The sequence below is a fragment of the Cynara cardunculus genome (assembly GCF_001531365.2).
Source record: "Cynara cardunculus var. scolymus isolate 2C chromosome LG 13, CcrdV1, whole genome shotgun sequence".
Lineage (NCBI taxonomy): Eukaryota > Viridiplantae > Streptophyta > Magnoliopsida > Asterales > Asteraceae > Cynara > Cynara cardunculus.
The window spans coordinates 13,323,936-13,343,809 of record NC_037540.1 but is presented as its reverse complement, the minus strand read 5'-3'; the positions used below and the strand labels follow the sequence as shown (position 1 = coordinate 13,343,809).

The 19,874-nt window shown below is 30.9% G+C and overlaps 1 protein-coding gene across 1 annotated transcript; it reads right to left on the bottom strand.

The window, feature by feature from the left end:
• Nucleotides 1–6,730: 6,730 nt before the first annotated feature.
• Nucleotides 6,731–9,078, bottom strand: LOC112524521 (peroxidase P7). Its single transcript, XM_025134370.1, has 4 exons — nt 8,821–9,078; nt 8,254–8,445; nt 7,972–8,137; nt 6,731–7,314 (listed from the first exon to the last, which is right to left on the bottom strand). The coding sequence occupies exons 1-4, from the start codon at nt 9,031–9,033 to the stop codon at nt 6,920–6,922; spliced, it is 966 nt and encodes a 321-aa protein (XP_024990138.1). The 5' UTR covers nt 9,034–9,078; the 3' UTR covers nt 6,731–6,919.
• Between the last annotated feature and the right edge of the window lie 10,796 nt (nt 9,079–19,874).

The following is a 19,874-nucleotide window of genomic DNA, read 5'->3' as shown; positions in this document are numbered from 1 at the left end:
ACTGTATATTGATGCATATTACTTAAAATTCAAAATTACAAGTAAATTATGCATAAGTACAACTTATTAAAGCTTTATGTTTGAATTCGTATAACTAACTATAGATAGACATAATCAAATAAAGGATAAATATTTCATTTTAAAATATAAAATATCTAAAATATAATTAAGATAATTATCGAGTTCTAACAAAATAATTAATTATTATTTTTATAAGAAAATTATATTATTAAACAAAATATAAATTATTTCGTTATTGAACATATATTAAATTATAATAAAAAACTGAATTAAAAAATTACACAAAAAATATGAATTTTAAATAGTTAATTTGATGTTAATATCGATATATTTTTGTCAAATTTTATGATATCTTCAAATTTATATTTTATTCAAAAATAAAAACATCATCGTTTTTTCAAAATCACATAAGACCATATTATAACATCGACTGAGATAAAAAAATAAAATGAAATATTAAAATCAAGATATATCTCGGTGCATTGTACGAGTACCCTTCTAGTATATTTGAATTCATATAATTACTATATTATAAATTATTTGACAAAAACTCTTAAAAACCATTTTTTTATTCATAAAGTATTGTTTATTAATGCATATTACTTAAAACTCAAGATTACAAGTAGATTGTGAGTAAGTATAACTTATTAAAGCTCCATATCTAAATTCGTGTAACTAACTGCAGATAAACATAATCAAATATAGGATAAAAATCTCATTTTAAATATAAAAAAATTAAAATATAATTAGAATAATCATTGAGTTTTAACAGAATACTTAATTATTATTTTTATAAAATATTATATTATTAAACCAAAAATAAATTATTTTATTATTAAACTTAAATTAAATTATGATAAAAAAAAAGTAAATTAAAAAAATTACATAAAAATGAGAAATTTTAAATAGTTGATTTGATATTAACATTGATATTTTTTTTCAATTTTTTTTTGATATTTTCAAATTTATATTTTATTCAAAAATAAAATCATTATTGTTTTCTTAAAAACACATAAAATCGTATTATAACATCGACAAAGACAAAAAATAAAATAGAACATTAAAATCGAGATGTATCTCGTTGCATTGCGCGGATTTCCTTCTAATTAATTGATAAATATAATCAAATACAAGAAAAACAACTATTTTAAATATTAAAAAATTAAAATATTAGTAAAATATTCATTGAGTTTTAATAAAATATTAAATTATTATCCTTATAAAAACATTATATTATTAAACCTAAATTAAATTATATTATAATTAATTTTAAATTTAAATTTCTTTAATTTTTTTTATGGGGTCTTCAAGTCAAATACTTTATTTAAACATAAAAACATTATCGATTTCTCAAAATCATACAAAATTGTATTTTAAAATCGACAAAAAAAATAATAAAATAAATTAAGATGTATCTCGTTGTATTATACGAATACATTTTCAGTTACTTAATTTTTTTATTAAGATTATATAAATATATGACATCTTCTTAATGATTTCAAAAGATTTGGTCTAAGCGACGTAGACTCAGTTTTATGCACATATTGTTAAAATTACCTGATGACTTAGCCAATAACTAAATACGAGTATTTAGTAAACACAACAATTAATTAGACATGTGCTTTAATAAATAGTTTGATCAGGTGGTAATGTTGAATTTTTCCTATTGCTTAAAAATAGTGGTATAGTTACAAAATATTTATTGAAATTTATTTTACATATTTATGATTAAAACCGGAAACTTTTTATATTACTTCAACATTATAATATTTTATGGGAGGAAAATAAATAAAAGTCTAAAAAACTCAATGAACTTTAGTGTTTAGAATGATTAAGTTATTAGACAATTTTTTGAAACAAATAAATCTTTTGACATTTCAAAACTTGTTAAATAAGTCCTTGAATATTCTAAAACATATTAAATAACCCCTTGAACTTTCTAAAAACTGTTAAATCATTCTTATAACATGTAAAACTGGTTAATGTGTTAAAATAATGGAAAAAGTCTGAAACATACATTTATAAGAAAAACAAATATACCATTTTCATTACTTTTTCCAAAATATATAAAAGTTGTATCCAAAGCATAATAATCTGGATACAAAATTTGGGCATAAATTTACCAAAAATTGAACCAAAATATATACCAAAAGTTGAATCAAAATATATAACAAAAGTTGCGTCAAAAAATACAGACAAACAATTGTATCAAATATACCAAAATTGCACCCAAAAAAATACCAGCAGTTGCGTCATTTATACCAAAAGTTGCGCCAAAATATAGCTTTGTGATAAGGGCGCTAGACAACAATGACCTTGTTGTACCTCGCTCTTGTCTAGGGGTGTTCGCAGTCCGGTTTGAACGAATTTTCCAGACTGAGGGGTTTGATATCAAACAAACACTGTAAATGATTAGATCGATTCCGGTGAATAAAAAACCGATTTGTTTATTTTGGAAGATTTAACGTGAAGCACATGTCATATGAGAAATTATTCCCTCCCTGTGCGTTTGGTTTGCGGGAATGTTTTTGAGGGATTTGGATTCCATGGGATTTGGATTGGATTGGATTTAAAATCCATTCCTGTGTTTGGTTTGCAGGATTTGGATTTTTTTTAACAGCATATGAACTACAAATCGGAACTTTAATCGGAACAGCATTAATCAGAACAGCATATGAAGTACAAATCGTCACAAAATATGCAGAAATTGAAGTATAATATGCAGAAATCGAAGTACAAATCGGAGCATTAATCGTATTGTTAAGTAGAAATTACCTGGAGGATGCGAATGGAGGATGAAAATGGAGGCTGGAGGAGATGGTCAACGACGGCGACGAAGACGACGGTGGGAGAAAGCCACGGCGATGGAGACGACCTCGAGGGAAAGCGACGGCGACGACCTCGGGGCGATGCGACGGCGACGACCTCGGGGCGATGCGACGGCGACGACCTCGGGGCGATGCGACGGCGACGACCTCGGGGGGATGCGACGGCGACGGAGACGACCTCGGGGGGAAGCGACGGCGACGGAGACGACCGAGGGGGAAGCGACGGCGATGGAGACGATCGGGAGAGAGCGACGGAGGTGAGCGATGCGATGGAGGAGAAGATGCCGACGGGTAGGTTAGGGCAAAAAGGAATGGATTCTAAAATCCCAGGTATATGGGAAGGATTCTTAAATCCATTGTTCATGGGATTTCAAAGGAAGCGATGGATTTCAATTTCTCACAATCCAGCAAACCAAACACTGGATTGGAATGGATTTCAAATCCAAATCCCCCCAATTCCATTCCAATCCCGCAAACCAAACGCACCCTTAGGATAATGGTAAGAAACCCAACATAAATAAAGCAAAATCGAAGTTTCAAAAATTTGATCAAGTATTCGGGTCGGGAAGAAACAAAACGGGTTTTGTGTTGGTGGGCTACTTTTGAAAATTACAGCTCCATGGATCCTTTACGTTTATTTAAGCCCATTAGTTTTTAAATTTCATGAATTTTATGAAATTCCTTTTAAAATGCATAATTTGTGATTTTTAACCGTTGCTCATAAAAGAGATTTGGTGGTATTTTGGGGTATTTGAGATTGTTTATAAAAATAACTTATTAACTTATTTCAATATGTCACCGGTAAGGTTGTTCCCTTCTGTGGAGGTACTCCATTTTTTTGTTCGATTAACTTTCAGTGTACTCCATTCTTTTTTCTGTTCCATATATGAATTTGATAGACAATACATCCCAAAATAATTGATAGATTTATTAGTCGGCCTCCTAAATCGGAGAGGCTATATTTCTAGATATTGGCTTGCAAATTACCACATATGCATGAATGTCAGGTGGCAAAATGGATGTGGTTTTGCTTGGTTTCGCAAAACCATATTGGATATTATCATATTGGATGCGGTTTTGTTTGGTTTTACAAAAACAGTTTAATTTTTCTAGCAAATGGCTTACTTTTCCCTTCTGTTTAATCTTTCTACCTACATATTATCATCTGTAGACCATTTTTTGTTTTGTTGATTGAGTTGGGGCCCTTAACAGTATGTTTTGGTATCTCAATGATTGGTTGAGGCCTTAAACAGTATTTCTTGGTATTTCAACATGAAGTTGTAATAAAGCTTATTTGGAGTTCATGTCTTAAGAGGTACATGGTATAAGCTGTAAATGAAAGGCTAATGTGAATTAGTTGCACTTTCTGTTTCTTTTGTTTTAGGACTGTTTAGCGAAAGAAAATCGTCAACAAATCTTCTTGTTTTGTTTCAATTTCTAATTTGATTCGTTTTTGATACAATGGGTTATGAGTAAATCCCAAGTGCAAAATTTCGATACAATCATGTTATGCATTATATCCCAAGTGGATACCTTTTGCACTATAATCATGATGTATGAGGTTATAATTCATGTATTATGACTCCACGATTATGATGTCTGGATTTTGTTATTTTTTACTTATTATTTTAATACTGTAATAAAATGTATTAGTGGTTTGTTTTAATTATTTTAGCAGTTTTTAAAATTAAGTTTGTCTTTTTACATCATTTTATAATTTGTCAATTAGTATATCGGCCACATTTACTAAACGAAGTTAGTTTATCAGCAAGATTTTTCAGCTAGCAACTGTCTTATCGATCAACAACTAGTTTTTCAGTCACCACCTAATTTGTCATACATAATATCAGTATAGCTTATATTCTTATTGGAATATAACATTGTCTGCTTATTCACAAATATAACTTAAGTCAATCTTTCAATATCATTTACAATGTGTAACCTTCCTGACTAATTTTTTTCTCATTAACACAAAATTAAAGTTTTTTACATTTTCAATTATATGAAGTAACAAAAAGATGGTCCAAATAATAATACTAAAATGATTTCCTCTCACTTTTTCTGCACTTTCAAATTTATTCCAATGTTAAGGGGTGTTTACTTAGCACGTAATGAGCTTAATGAGTTGAATAGCTTATTCGGACAACAAAAATAGGGTGTTGGCTTATTCGCACAATTGTTGACTTATTCGCACAGAGGGAAATGATGTATTATCTATGTTCAGCCCAGAAAAGAACACGCCTACCCCTTTCTCCTTCACTTTGCTGGTTCGACCATTCAAACATGCCAAAATCTTCAACCTTAGCCGCTCTACATTTCTCCTTCACTATGTTGGTTCGATTTCAACACAAGCAACAATTTCCTTCACTCGATTTCTCCATAGGTAATGATTTCCTTACTCATTTTCTCCATAACCACTCAATTTATGCTAGTTTGGTTTCCTTCATAGCCACTCGATTTATGCTTGGTCGATATCTTCTGCTTGTTCGATTCTTTTACTTGTTCAATCTGTTCGTCTTCTCCCCTCGTATCTTTTTTCGATTTCTCTTCTCTTCTCTTATTTGTTCATCTTCTCCCCTAATCTCCAACTTCTTACCTAAAAATCGAATCAAATCCTCATATGGGTTTGCTACTGTTTTTCCTTTGTTGTTGAACTTGAAGTTAAGATTTAGAAAATTTAACTTGGGCTTTGATATCTTGTTGGAATTAAAATTGGAACTTGGGTTTTGTTATCTTGTTGGAATTAAAATTTGAACTTGGGTTTTGATATCTTGTTGGAATTAAAGATTTGAACTTGGGTTTTGATATCTTGTTGGATTTACAGATTTCAACTTGGTTGCCGATATCTTGTTGGATTTATAGATTTAAACTTGGTTTTTGAGAAATTGGTACATACAGATCAACAACAGTGAGATTTCACAGTTCATGAAGAGGCCACCTAGCTTTCTCGTATTCAATGATTCTTGTATGGACTCAAGCAATCACCGATTATAAATTGGTGTATAAAACTGTTAGGGATTGATCAACCATATAACGTACTAACATGTGTATATATATTGAACAAAACAGAAAACTGCAATATTCAACTAGTATCTTTACACGAAAATACAAATAACTAGAAATCGTAGACCTTACTTGTAGTCGTAGATTCGTTGTTCCAAAGATCGTTGCAGAAAACCGATTGAGGCCCGCATTAAACGCAGTATCCTAAGACAAAAATTGCACCGGTGAATCGGTGTTGTCTTGAGGATACACCAATCTATTCAAGTATGAACTTGAATCTATCGAATTAAGAGTATGGTCGGTGAGGGATTCGTGTGGAAGAAGAACGAGAGAGAAACAGGAAGTTTGTTTTTCGTGTCTGTTGGTCGAAATGAGAGACCATTGAAAACGTAGGCAGTGAAGGGTTTTTATATCCTTTTCGTTAACCGACAGTAACCGTCGTAACCGCCAGTAACTTCCAATAACCGGCTTGCGAACCAGTGTTATCGAGCATAGTCATCTCCGTCTATCAACCACGAGACCTCAAGAGCCCACCGAGAACACCACACACCAAGCCCAAACAATTAAATGATTCATTTAATGCTCAAGGATTGAGGTTCTTATGTGAGACAACTTCTCCTACACCATACTAAGTTCCAACAAAAACGATGATAACTTGGTATTGAAATTTATCTTTTGGATGATGATAGATACACACTGTGTTTTTGATGAATTGATCTTATATGTAAAGTTGAACTAAACAAGGTATAATTTATACTCAATGGTAAAACAACTATTTCTATCGTTCAGACCGTTGATTCAGGAAAAAAAAACGTAAACAACAACACATTATTATTCAGACAGACAAATTTATCCATACAGAACTTAATTGAAAATTTGATAAACGAAGCAGTTATTTATATTGTTACTTCAGAAAAGGGGAAAAATACATATTTATCGGATACTTAAACGAAACCTGAAAGTACGATGATTAAGAACAAGAACAACACTTAAACACGCATAATCCACACTTTTTTCAAATCTCAAAATTTATGATAAAAAAAGAACACCAAACTTCATTGAAGATTTTAATTGCGATTCCTGCAATTTTTCCTGATCTCGCCACTGGATCCCGTTAGTGGCTTAATATCACCCATCTTGATCATGGCGGCAACAAAGTCGGAGTTAAATAGACGGGGGTTGCTACCGTATTGTCTAACGGTAGAGTCGGCGGAGCCACCGTTAAAGAGCTGTTGGTCTGAGTGGAGCAAACCCTTCTGGTTGATCAAGTTCTTGTAATAGTCATTGTTGAAGGTCGTCGGAGATTGGATATCAAGTGGTGCGAGATTGTCGTCGCCGGAGCCGGTGGGTCTTGGGCAGTTCCTCCGCCTTGATGTAGCAAATGAAGCATCCAAATTATTGGTTTCGTTGTAAATTCGAGCTCGGAAATTTGTGCACCTTGCTTGCCCAATCGTGTGGGCTCCTGTTTTCATTTCCAAATTAAAAAAAACATGCAAGTGAACACATGGACCAATAGAATCAAACAAGATTCAGGGGTTGTTTACAAGACGTTTATTCGGTAAGTATTTATCGAGTAACTTTTCTCACCGGATGAAGATGACAAGGGTCAAGATTTTTACCTGGTAAGAATGATAACAAGGATGAAGAGTCTTACCCGGTAAGTGAGGGTGATGACTCCTACCTGGATAAGTGTTTACCGGGTAAATTGTTGCATAGTATACCGTTTTAATGTACTACGATCTTATCCGATAAAAATAAATCATAATGTTGATTCCTACTTAAATTAATCGATAACTTTTATGTGGATCAAATTTATTCGGATTTCAAAATTTAAATATTAATTTTTTTTTGAGATTTTGATTTAAAGGATCGAGCAAAAATATGAGTTAAGATTAGAAATGTAAGAATGAATTTGGACTCTTAATCATTTTTAATCAAACAACCAATGAATTGTGTTTTAAAATGGAATTGATCTGGTGTATTTTATTAGTGTTGATCTGGTGCTCCTTTTTCAATTAGGATGAACCATTGTTATCATAACTTTCATTCTCACCAGAACACAACCTGATTCTCGTTTTTATTTAATTGGTGAAAGGAGAGCCGAATTAAGGAGGTTGACCTGAGAGAGCCACCATGTCCTTAGCCGAAAGACCAACCGCACTAAAGGAAGAGATGAGTCCACTGAGGCTCGATGTGGGTGGTGGAATGCTGTTGTTGGCTGCACCTTGACTCGCTGTCCTTGAGTCCCGTCTTCCCAATTTCACATTCCAACTTGGTCCTCCAAGCTTCATCCATTTCAATCCACACCCCAAATTAATAATTTAATTTATCACATACACATCTTAATTAAAAGTGCGCAGTTTTTGGTTTATATATCAAAATATAATTAAGAGGCACTTACGATTTGAACAGAGTCTCGAGCACTAACAGCTAGTATATCAGCACACGAGACCACACCAGGACATGCTCTTTCAACAGCTGACTTTATATTGTCCACCACTTCAAACCCTCTTGCAGATCGAAAGTTAGGAGCCGCCCTCTTTTCACCGATGAAAGAGGATGTATCGTCAAGAAGGATTGAACCATCGCATCCCTGAAACCCAATGGGAATATCATATTAAATATATAAAAAAAATAACATAACAAATACAAGTACAAGTTATATCAGAAAAAGTTATGAAAAGACTGGTTACTACGTGATTATAGTTAGCCCACTACATTTGACTTTGTACAACCAATTGGTAATAAATGCAAAGTGAACACTAATTAGCATGCAAGATACAGAAGGTCCATGTATCAAACAATATACGTATCAGAGGTATAAATTTAAAACCTCCGGATTTCTAAACAGGTACCAACAATTAATTAAGTAGACCCGATGAGATAACAATACTGAAATAACGTCGATGCATAGTTCTGTAACAATTTCAAAGTTATAGAAGTTGAGGAAACAGAAATCAAATTTTACATTGACAAAGCAATCATGGAAGTGTAGGCGGAGGAGAGAAGCGCCTATTCGGGTTTCTTTCGAAATAGCCGATTGCATAGCCGACCTCACAGTAGGTAAAAGGTTCGGGCAAGATTTCGAGTAAAAATTTGTTGAAAGTTGAGCGGAAACAACTCCCATAAAAACCATAACAAACACCAACTTCACAAGAACGAGAGAAGATGAAAACCCCATTTTAAAAATGTCAAAGTATTTGACTTAGAAAATGTGTGAAATGTTGTGAGAATTATGAATGAATGATGGGAGTTTATATAGAGTGATGAATGCATGCAAAGAGAGGGGCAGGTTACCTAACACAATGACCAGATTGCATGGCAATTCAACGTCGTTGAATAGTGAAAGTAAATAAAAAAAAGTGAAGGGGTGTGATTTGAAATATTTAAAAAATTAGAGGGTTTGATTTGTTCCACAAAAGATAGTGGGAAACCACGCGTAACCAGTTTTATTCGTGTCCGTTTAAATTAAGATATGTTTTGTGGGGAGGGTGGATATTGACAAATTTTTCAAAGATAGGGCCCCACATGTAATTATAAAAACCATAATCTTATCGTAATTTAATAAAAATATTTATATCATAATCACTTACATATATATATATATATATATATGTATATGTTATGTACATATGAAGGAGCAATTTTAATTTTTATTAAAAAAAACACAAGTATACATAAAATCGGGTTCAAATAATAACAGTAACAAAAGAGAATATGAGAATATACTAAACTCATGTGTAAAATCACATGTGATTATATGTTACCTTGACCGTAGCCTAGGTTGTGGACCAAATTATCCACACACCTTTGCGTTGATTGTATTCTGTAATCGTATGTGATTTAACTTTTACCATGTTCTCTTATTTTGACGATATTCTCGTTTGATTCTCCCTCCATACACACACATAAGTGAATGATCGTGTGAAAAGTAGAGTTAAGATGAGAAGTGTAAAAAGCAATCTGGACTCTTTATCACTTTTAATCTCTTGTCACCCTTGAATTACGCTTCTCATGGGAAATTAACTCGGTGTATCTAATCCTAATGTGTATCCAATGATAGAGATTTATTTTTACATTTCTCACCTTAACTTTCATTCTCATCGGAACTCAACCTTTTATACATATATATATATATATATATGTGTGTGTGTGTATGTGTGTGTGTGTATGTATGCATGTATGAAATATTCGAATTATTATAGTTAATATATTGTTATGCTAATTATATATAAGTTTAAAAAATGTTAATCTAAGGGGCCGTTTACTAAACATTTACTTGGTAAGTGCTTACCGGATAAATTTCCTTATCGGATGAACATGAAAAGGGCCAAGAATGTTACCGGGTAAGAGCAATGAAAATGATAGAGAGTCTTACCCGGTAAGTAAGGATGACGACTCTTACCCAGGTAAGCACTTACCCAGGTAAGCACTTACCCAGTAACTTGTTGCATTCGATATGTTTTGATGTACTAAAATCTTACGTATCAAAATAAATTATAATGTTGAATCCTATCGGTAAGTACTTACCGGATAAACATTTAGGTAAACAACATTTAAATGTTCTGTACATTCTCACCTATTGAATGATTATGTTTATACGTTAAAAAATGATATATACGTAAACTTTTGCAAAGTAGTAGTTTGCTAATTAACATGATCTAAAAGCAAGTTTAATTTACTAAATGAGAAAGAGAATAAAGTTATTGACTTCTGTACGCAGAGATATTTTAATAAAAAGAGTTAGATTCGATTCAAGTCATCTTAACCTTTTACGAGGTGAAAGTTCATATTACCAACTTTGGTTATGAAAATTTTTAATGCATATTTTAAATGTACGTAACCATAAGAGCTTAGGGGCTGTTTGTTTGGCTCTTAATGGTTACATTAAGAGCCAATCTCTTAATCGGTAAGAGGTTAAGAGTGTTTGGCAAAAAAAAGAGGCTCTTAATGGTTACACAACCCCTCTTAACCATTTTGCATATGAGGCTTCACTCAACCATTCAGAGTCTTCTTTTTCCAATTTTGTCCTCCCCCACCTCACACGTTCACACGTCGCCGGTCTTCACAGCCCCTCCCCCACCTCACACGTCGCCGGTCTTCACAGCCCCTCCCCCACCCTCACTCGTCGCCGCTGCCGGTAAAGCCGGTGCCATCGTCGGAGCTTACGGGTTTTATGAATCACAGCCCCTCCCCCACCCTCACTCGTCGCCGGTCTTCACAACCACACCCCACCCTACAGATTGAAGCCATCGATGAGGGCAAAGAGGGCATCGGTGAAGGTTAAAATGGAATAATGGGTTTTTTTAGATGAGGGTTAAAATGGTAATTTATTGTCATTCAGAAAACAGTTACCAAACAACATTATTTCATTCAACACTTAACCATTCTTACCCTCTTAACTATTCTGACCTCTTAACTATTTTGCACTAAATCATTCAGCAACTGCCAAACAGCCCCTTAGTGATTAAAAAACACAACACATGTACACTTATCTATATTTCTATATATTAAATACACAACAACGCGTACAAAAAAGTACCATTTAAATAAACGTGACAATTTGACATTTTGTACCCCAAAAAAGAAGTGCTTATTTTTTTTTTGTTATCACCAAGTGTCGGTACATGTCATTCATTTGAAATAGTTGATCGACTACGATATATATATTATCCAACAAAAAATTTAATAAAACATCTACTTTACCATTCTACGTCAAATGCTATTTAATTACGATTATATTATATTAGTTTATTATATATTTTATAATGGAAAAAATTTATAAAAACTCTATTAACTTTCTTATTTTCATGATTAAGGGGCCGTTTACTCAAATTTTTACCCGGTAAGTACTTACTGATAGGAGTCAACACTATAATTTATTTTTCTGGGTAAGATTGTAGTGCATCAAAACGATATAGTATGCAACAATTTACCCGGTAAGCGTTTACCCGGGTAAGAGTCTTCACTCTCACTTACTGGGTAAAACTCTTCATCCTTTCACCACTTTTACCGGGTAAGACTTTCCATCCTTTTACCGTTTTAACCGGGTAAGATTCTAAACCCTTACCATGTTCATTTGGAAAAGAAAATTACCCGGTAAACAATTACTGGATAAGCGTTTAGTAAACGACTCCTAAGTCTGTAATTTTTTTAGAATAAACAAATCATTGAGTTTTACCATTTTGAATGATTATGTTTCTGGATTTTTTTAAATAAATAAGACATTGAACTCTTATATTTAATTACATACTAAAAAAACTTAACTGTAACTGATTAAAAATGTTTTAAAATAAAAAAACAATTAAATCAATTTTATTGTTCCCAACCATATAACATTCAAACCCATTGCACCTAACAACATTACTTCCCCTAGATGCCCTATCGTCATCTACTCTCCATCACCGTCTAGGGGTGGACTTGGTATGGTATCAAGTTTTTTTCCTCAATACCGTGTACCAATCAATTATAATTGGTATGCAAAATTTAATACCATGTACCAACCAACTGTACTTGGTACCAATTTTTTTTGTTGGTACATGGAGCAACGAGAGATAGCGAGGGGGAGCGATTGCAAGAGGTTTAAATGGCGTATGGTTTGAGAACAATAAACTGATATAGGGTTTTTTTTTATACCTTTAACATCATTACGAATTACATGCAGTTTTTTTGAGCTAAAAGGATGTAGGCAACAAATATTTAAAAGTTTGACAATTTATTTATTCAAGAAAATGTTCAAGACTTAATTATTCAAAATGTGAAAGTTCAGTGATTTATTTATTCAAAAAAAAGTTTGAAGAATGTATGATTATGCTATAAATGGACCACACGAGAATTTTAGAAAAAAGATCAAGGACTTAATTATTTAAAATAATTTTTTTATTAAGTTTTATGTACTTTTCCTTTTTATATTTTAAAATACTCTCTCTATATAATGATTTTTAAAACATAAGTTATTTATTTTTCTAAAATGTAAGCTAATTAAATCAATTACAATATTTCAAGATTATATTGTATGATCTTGTATCAGTTAAAATAAAAGTTAATAAATCTAAACCGAGCCCAGATTGAGAAATGGATAAAAATCCCAGTTTTAGTAAGGATTAAACATGAACCGAGCCTAATCATTCACCTAAACAATCCAAGTTTTTCTAGCTTTAATCAATTAAGGATTAAGAACAAAAAAGCTGGCTAACGCCCTTTAAAGTTGAGTATTGAAATACGCACTTTAAATATTAAATTTATGATAACAAATCTTAAAAAATCATGTACTATAATTAATAAAAATTTGAAAATCTTTGAGAATCGGTCCCTAAACATAACCAGTTCCATCCACAGATAAAATTTCAGAAAAGTTATAAGCGAACCAAGATTATCAAGTTGTAACCAGTCGTTACTGGTTCCATTCTATGTCGAGCCAATGTGGGCCGAGCTTGGCCATCTCTACTTTAGCCCTATGTAAAAGATAAATAATGTACATTACTTTTATTCTATAACAAATGTCCTTTTCTCATCAAAATTACTTAAGTGGTATCTTCTAATCATTACATATATAATTGCCGAACACACACATATAGAGAAAGATTTGGGATCATGTGATATAAATTGTTTTTGTGAGACATGTAAAACATGATTTTTATACTTGAAACTTCACAACAAAACACTATGAAGGTGACCTTCACAGTTTTTTACTGTGAGGATTCGATTTTTTTTTTTGCTTTCACATCATCTTGTTGTGAAGTTTCAAGTGTAAAAATCGTGTCTCACGAAAACAGCATTGTCTCACGTGAACACAATCTTATATATATATATATATATATATATATATATATATATATATATACTATATTATAAAGCATTTGACAAAGATTTTTAAAAACCATTTTTTATGCATAAAGTACTATTTATTGATGTATATTACTTAAAATTCAAGATTACAAGTAAAGTGTGCGTAAGAACAACTTAATAAAGCTTCATGTTTGAATTCGTATAACTAACTATAGATAAATATAATCAAATAACGGATAAATATCTTATTTTAAATATAAAAAAATTAAAATATAATTAAGATAATTATTGATATCTACCAAAATATTTGATTATTATCTTTATAAAAATTATATTATTAAATCAAAGATAAAAAATGGATTAACGAAATACACAAAAAGAATAAATTTTAAATATTTAGTTTGGTACTAATAACAATATTGTTTTTTCAAATTTTTATTATAATCTTCATATTTTTATTTTATTTTAAAAATAAAAATATTATTGATTTTTCAAAACCACATAAAACTTTATTATAACATCGACTGAGACGAAAAAAACGGAACATTAAAATCGAGATGTATCTCGCTGCATTGTACGAGTACGCTTCTATATTATATATATATATATATATAGAGAGAGAGAGAGAGAGAGAGAGAGAGAGAGAGAGAGAGGTTGGTTATTATACAACCCTTGACATTTTGAAAAGTCCAGATTTCATACGAATCTTGAAGCAATCTTTATTAAATCTCAAGAACAGAATATGAATTCAATATAGATTGGAGAGAGAGAATAATTGCTGTCAAATCACCTTTTTGATTAATGATGTAATCAATGTGTAATTACAGAATACACTGAAAAGACTATTTATACTAAAGAAAATAATGCTAAACTAATTACAAGAAAACTAAGTAAATGGAGAAACTTGAATACAACATTTAAGCACTAATCTTGAACCCAACACATTTGTGCAACCAATACAACCTAATCTCAACCGTCCATTTCATTTGATTAATATGTGATTTTATAGAAGTTTTTATTGTTTCCCAATGTAAAGTATCGATCATAATTAATGAATCATATTCATCTTCCATAAATATTAAAATCATAATAAATGAACTCTCATCATTTACATAAATATCTCAATTTATTGGGTTGCATTGGTTGTACAAATAGAATGGGTTGTATTTGAACCAAACTCTCTCTCTCTATATATATATATATATATATATATATATATATATATATATATAGAGGGATGTTATTCTACACCCTTTGCCATTCCTACACCCTATACAATCCTCATCTCAACCATTCAATTTTTAATCAATTAATTGTTTCCTAATATAAAGTATTAATCACAATTAATAAACTTTATACATATTCCATAAATATTCAAATCATAATAAATGAACTTCAATCATTTCTATAAATATCTCAATTAATTGGATTGCAAAGGTTGTAAAAGAAATATACCCTATATATATATAAAGATCAAATCATTAATTTATGTAACTTTTGCTGTATGATACTTTGACTTCACCATTTAATAAAAATAGTTCGATCTTGAGTCAAAGAAAAATAGTTCGATTTGGTGATGGCTTGAGTTTGACCTTTATATATATACGCGGAAAAATAAACTACACACCATTCATTTGAAAAAAGAAAAGAATTATATCCATACTATATTATGAAATATTTGATAAAAAAATATGAAAATCATTTTTTATGCATGAGGTACTGTTTTTTGATGCATATTACTTAAAATTCAAAATTATAAAAAATTGTACATAAGTACAATTTATTAAAGTTTCATTTATAAATTCGTATAACTAATTGCAGATAAACATAATCAAATACAGAATAAACATTTATTTTAAATATTGAAAATCTAAAATATAAATAAAATAACCACTGAGTTCTAAAAGAATGTTTTTAGAATTATAAGTTTTTGTTGTTGTTTTTGTTGATTTATTAGATTATTTTATATAATCGAGAAGATCACTTTTAACATTCAGTTTGTTTATTTATCATTCAAAATAAATAACAATTGATCTTAGTTAATATAGAAGGCTACATTGGTACCAAAGCCTAATACGAAAGTCTAAGGGGCCGTTTCCCAAACGCTTATTCGGGTAAGTGAACACCGAGTCACATTACTTTACTGGATGAATATGGTAAATATCAAGAATCTTACCCGGTAAGAGCGAGACAAGGACCAAGAATCTTATCCGGTAAATACGGGTGACGACTCTTACCACAATAAGCGCTTACCGGGTAAATTGTTGTATAGAATACCGTTTTGGTGGACTAAAATCTTACCCGGTAAATAAATGATAGTGTTAAATTTTACCGGTAAACGCTTACTGGGTAAATGTTTAGTAAACAATCCCTTACATTTCAGAAAATTGAATAATCGTTATTTAAAATTGTCAAACTTAAACTTAGCAAGAAAAATAAAATTAATGTGTAGACTCAGTCAAAGCAAATAAAGAAGGTCATGAAAATCAAAATTTTAACTGCTTTTTGGGCCTCCTTCTAGACGATTGGACTTTGCGGCACATTAGCTTGAGACTTGACTCTATCAAAGTATGCAAAAAAAGTGTCGTGAAGATCTGTATCTATATCTTACTCGGGTAAGCATTTACCAAGTCACATTACTTTATCGGATGAATATAGCAAGGATTAATAATCTTATCTGGTAAGAGCAATAGCAAGAATCGAGAGTCTTACCCAGTAAGTGAGGTCGATTACCCTTACCATGGTTAGCGCTTACCGAGATAAATTGTTGCATATGATGCATTTTGGTGAATAAAATCTTACTCGGTAAGTAAAGAAAGTGTTGAATTTTATCAGTAAGCACTTACCGGATAAGTGTTTAGGTAAACAACTCATAAGATTTTGTTAGATGGATTACTTGTTCCATCAGGATACAATCTAAACCTTGTAATTCTCTATAGCGAGAGTTGATGAATATGGTCTTTTATTACTTTCTAAACTGATATAAGGTGAAACATATCCAACTGATAAGACTTGGATCGTTAGGGGTAGAACGTGTTAGTAGTACAAATAATATCTTGTCTTTAAAAAAAATCTAATGCATATATTATCGACCAAAACTGATGCTATACGACAAGAATACGAGTTTATGAGGGGTTTAGAACACCTGAAGGGCCACAAAAACCGTGAGTTGACTTGGGAAAAAGTCAACGCAGATTGTTGGAAAAAAATTACATGCTTTTACAACCGGAAACAATGTTTTGTACAAGACACGTAAATATGCCTTGCATGGATGTGATTTTAGCCACGTTTCATCATTTCATAAGTCAACTCGACGTTTTAGGTTTCTTTAGACAAAGTTTATAGAATTTGATTATGATTTTGTTTTCTCTTATTTTCTAGGATCTGGGATTCTTAGGCTTTGAATTTGGTGCATCGTTTGGTTTTTGACAATTGTTTTAATGATAAAATTTTGATTTCTTTTAAGTTTTATGTCAATTCATCTTTTCGGTATTTTTTAATCAACGAACCATAAGTCAAAGATTCTATTTTGCTTTGGTGTTCTATTGAATTAACGTTGTAATAAAGTCAAGCTTGAATTCGGTGAGTTTTCTTACTCACGCTGCATCAAATTTGCAAGAAAGTTAATCAAAATTTTGGAGGATATTATAGTCATTTTAATATGAGGTTTCTGACATTAAAACGAACTTTTTAAAGTTAATATGTAGACAAGAATGAATGATTATGATTATGATTATGATTATGATTATGATAATGCTATAACTTGAGGTCGTTAGCCACAACGTGTGGCCCTTGCCTAAAGGGCATATTTGGTAAGACTTAGAGGTTGTTTACCCAAATGCTTATCCGGTAAGTGCTTACCAAACACTATAATTTATTTTGATGAGTAACATTTAGTACATCAAAACATATTGAATGTAACAATTTACCGCGTAAGCACTTACTTGGGTAAGAGTCGTAATCTTCACTTACCAGGTAAGACTCTCTATCCTTCTCATCGCTCTTACCCTAGTAAGATTTTTGGCCCTTGTCATGTTCATCCAATAAGGAAATTCATTCGGTAAGCACTTACCAAATAAGTGTTTAATAAACGGGCCCCTTAATTTAATACAGGTTCACTTCATCTGTTTTTAAGTTCCTCAAGATGATTTATTATAAATCTTGATCTTTTTTATCAATAAAAACAAAAATAAACCTTGAATCAGTAAATTTAAACATACAACTCTAAGTCTATTAAAATAGCTTTTAAATCCATAAACGAATTGGAGTGTGGTGGTTCAAGTGTCGCCAAACCTAGATTTAAGAAACCTAGAAGATGGTTGATGTGTCTCAAAAGATGTACTAAGCATCTAATCCCCCCATATATATATATATATATATATAAAGAGAGAGAGGCACGTTCAAATAAAAACCGTGCATTTTTAAGAAAACTGTGTAAACAAATTTCGACCAATAGAAAAATTCCATTTTTTAATTAAATTTAATCAATAAGGGTATTTCGGTCATTTGCAATATTTTATATTAAATATGAAAATTATTAATAAATTTTAATTAAGGAAACGTGATAAAGAAAAATTTTATAAATGGTAATATTTAAATATTTAATTATATTATAATACTAAAAATTTGAATTTGATATATTGTGATACGATTGAATCTACTGGTGAATCTTGAAGATTGTAAGACATAATGGAATGAATTCATCAAATCAAGATTGAAATAAAAAAATTAATGTACATGAAACAAGTTTCATGAAGGTGAAATTGGTTCATGTCGTAATTGAACAATGAGTGGTGAACTGGTTTCATGATGAACTCTGTTTCATTGATGGTGTAATTGATCCATTTAGTATGTGAAATGGAAAATGAAACGGGTGAAATGGAAAATGAAACGGGTGCATAATGTATTTGGTTCGTCATGAAATACTTGTATGATGAAACGGGTACATGATGAATCTGCTCAAGAATTTTGAAGATTGTAATCTGCTCCAGAATCTTGAAGATTGTAAGGCTTAAAGGAATGGATTTATCAAATCAGGAGTGAAATAAGAAAATTAATTTACATGAAACAGGTTTCATGAAGGTGAAACTGGTTCATGACGTAATTGAACAATGAGTAGTGAAACGGGTGCATAATGTATTTGGTTCGTCATGAAATAATTGCATGATGAAACGGGTACATGATGAATCTGCTCTAGAATCTTGAAGATTATAATCTGCTCCAGAATATTGAAGATTGTAAGGCTTAAATGAATGAATTCATTAAATCAGGAGTGAAATAAAAAAATTAATGTACATGAAACATGTTTCATGAGATGTTAGAGAATATGTATTTTGTTTACAATTTTGCCCTTATAGCTGATATAAAAATAAATTTTTTTAATTTTCTAAAATAAACTAAACTAATATGACCATCGATCAAGAAAATGGATGGATGAGATTGGTTTACACGGTTTACACAAATGGAGGCGGTTTTCATTTGATCGCTCATCTCTCTCTCTCTCTCTCTCTCTCTCTATATATATATATATATATATATATATACTATCTTATTAAGCAAATTCATCAAAAGTCTTAAAATCTTAAAATTCTAAATGACCAAGATACTCTTTTCACTTTTTCACTTTTTCACCCATTCCTCTCATCACATACACTCACCCTCACATAGATTTACCTCTCACATTCAACCTATTTTTTTAAATTTTATAATTTTAAATTTACATTTTATATCCCTATAATTAGTTAATTAATTACTTTACGTCCTTTACTTTTAAATGTTTCATTTTAAACCTTTATCAAATTAACATACATAATCGTATATCAAATAAAACATGTTTAAAAAATACATTTTTATTTTAACAAGTTACACTATTATAATCGTCTCGTTAATACCTTCGAAATGAGTCCAATATTGAATAGTTTTTGATTTAATTATATTATTATATATACTTTGACAAAATATTTTTAATGTTTACGATTTATACTTTTATAGTTATTTATTTATATATATGCTATACATTTTGGGATTAGGCTGTCCAAATTACACTGTATAATATGTTCTTGGGTTTTTTTGAAATATATATATATATATACATGTATTAATTCAACCTTAATCTGAGCTTCTGGACAAGAAAGAGGGTAAGCAGTTGAAATTTCATTCTAAAACTCATCTTTTTTGGTCTTTTCATAGCTTATGATCTGTCAAATTTGTAGTTTTCTTTATTGGTTTTGAGTG

Excerpts from the sequence above, each read along its gene's own strand:
- LOC112524521 (XM_025134370.1), bottom strand. The coding sequence starts at position 9,033 with ATGGGGTTTTCATCTTCTCTCGTTCTTGTGAAGTTGGTGTTTGTTATG. Across the intron at positions 8,138-8,253 it reads CTCGAGACTCTGTTCAAATC|CTTGGAGGACCAAGTTGGAA; the intron begins GTAAGTGCCTCT and ends AAATGGATGAAG. Across the intron at positions 7,315-7,971 it reads GGACATGGTGGCTCTCTCAG|GAGCCCACACGATTGGGCAA; the intron begins GTCAACCTCCTT and ends AAATGAAAACAG.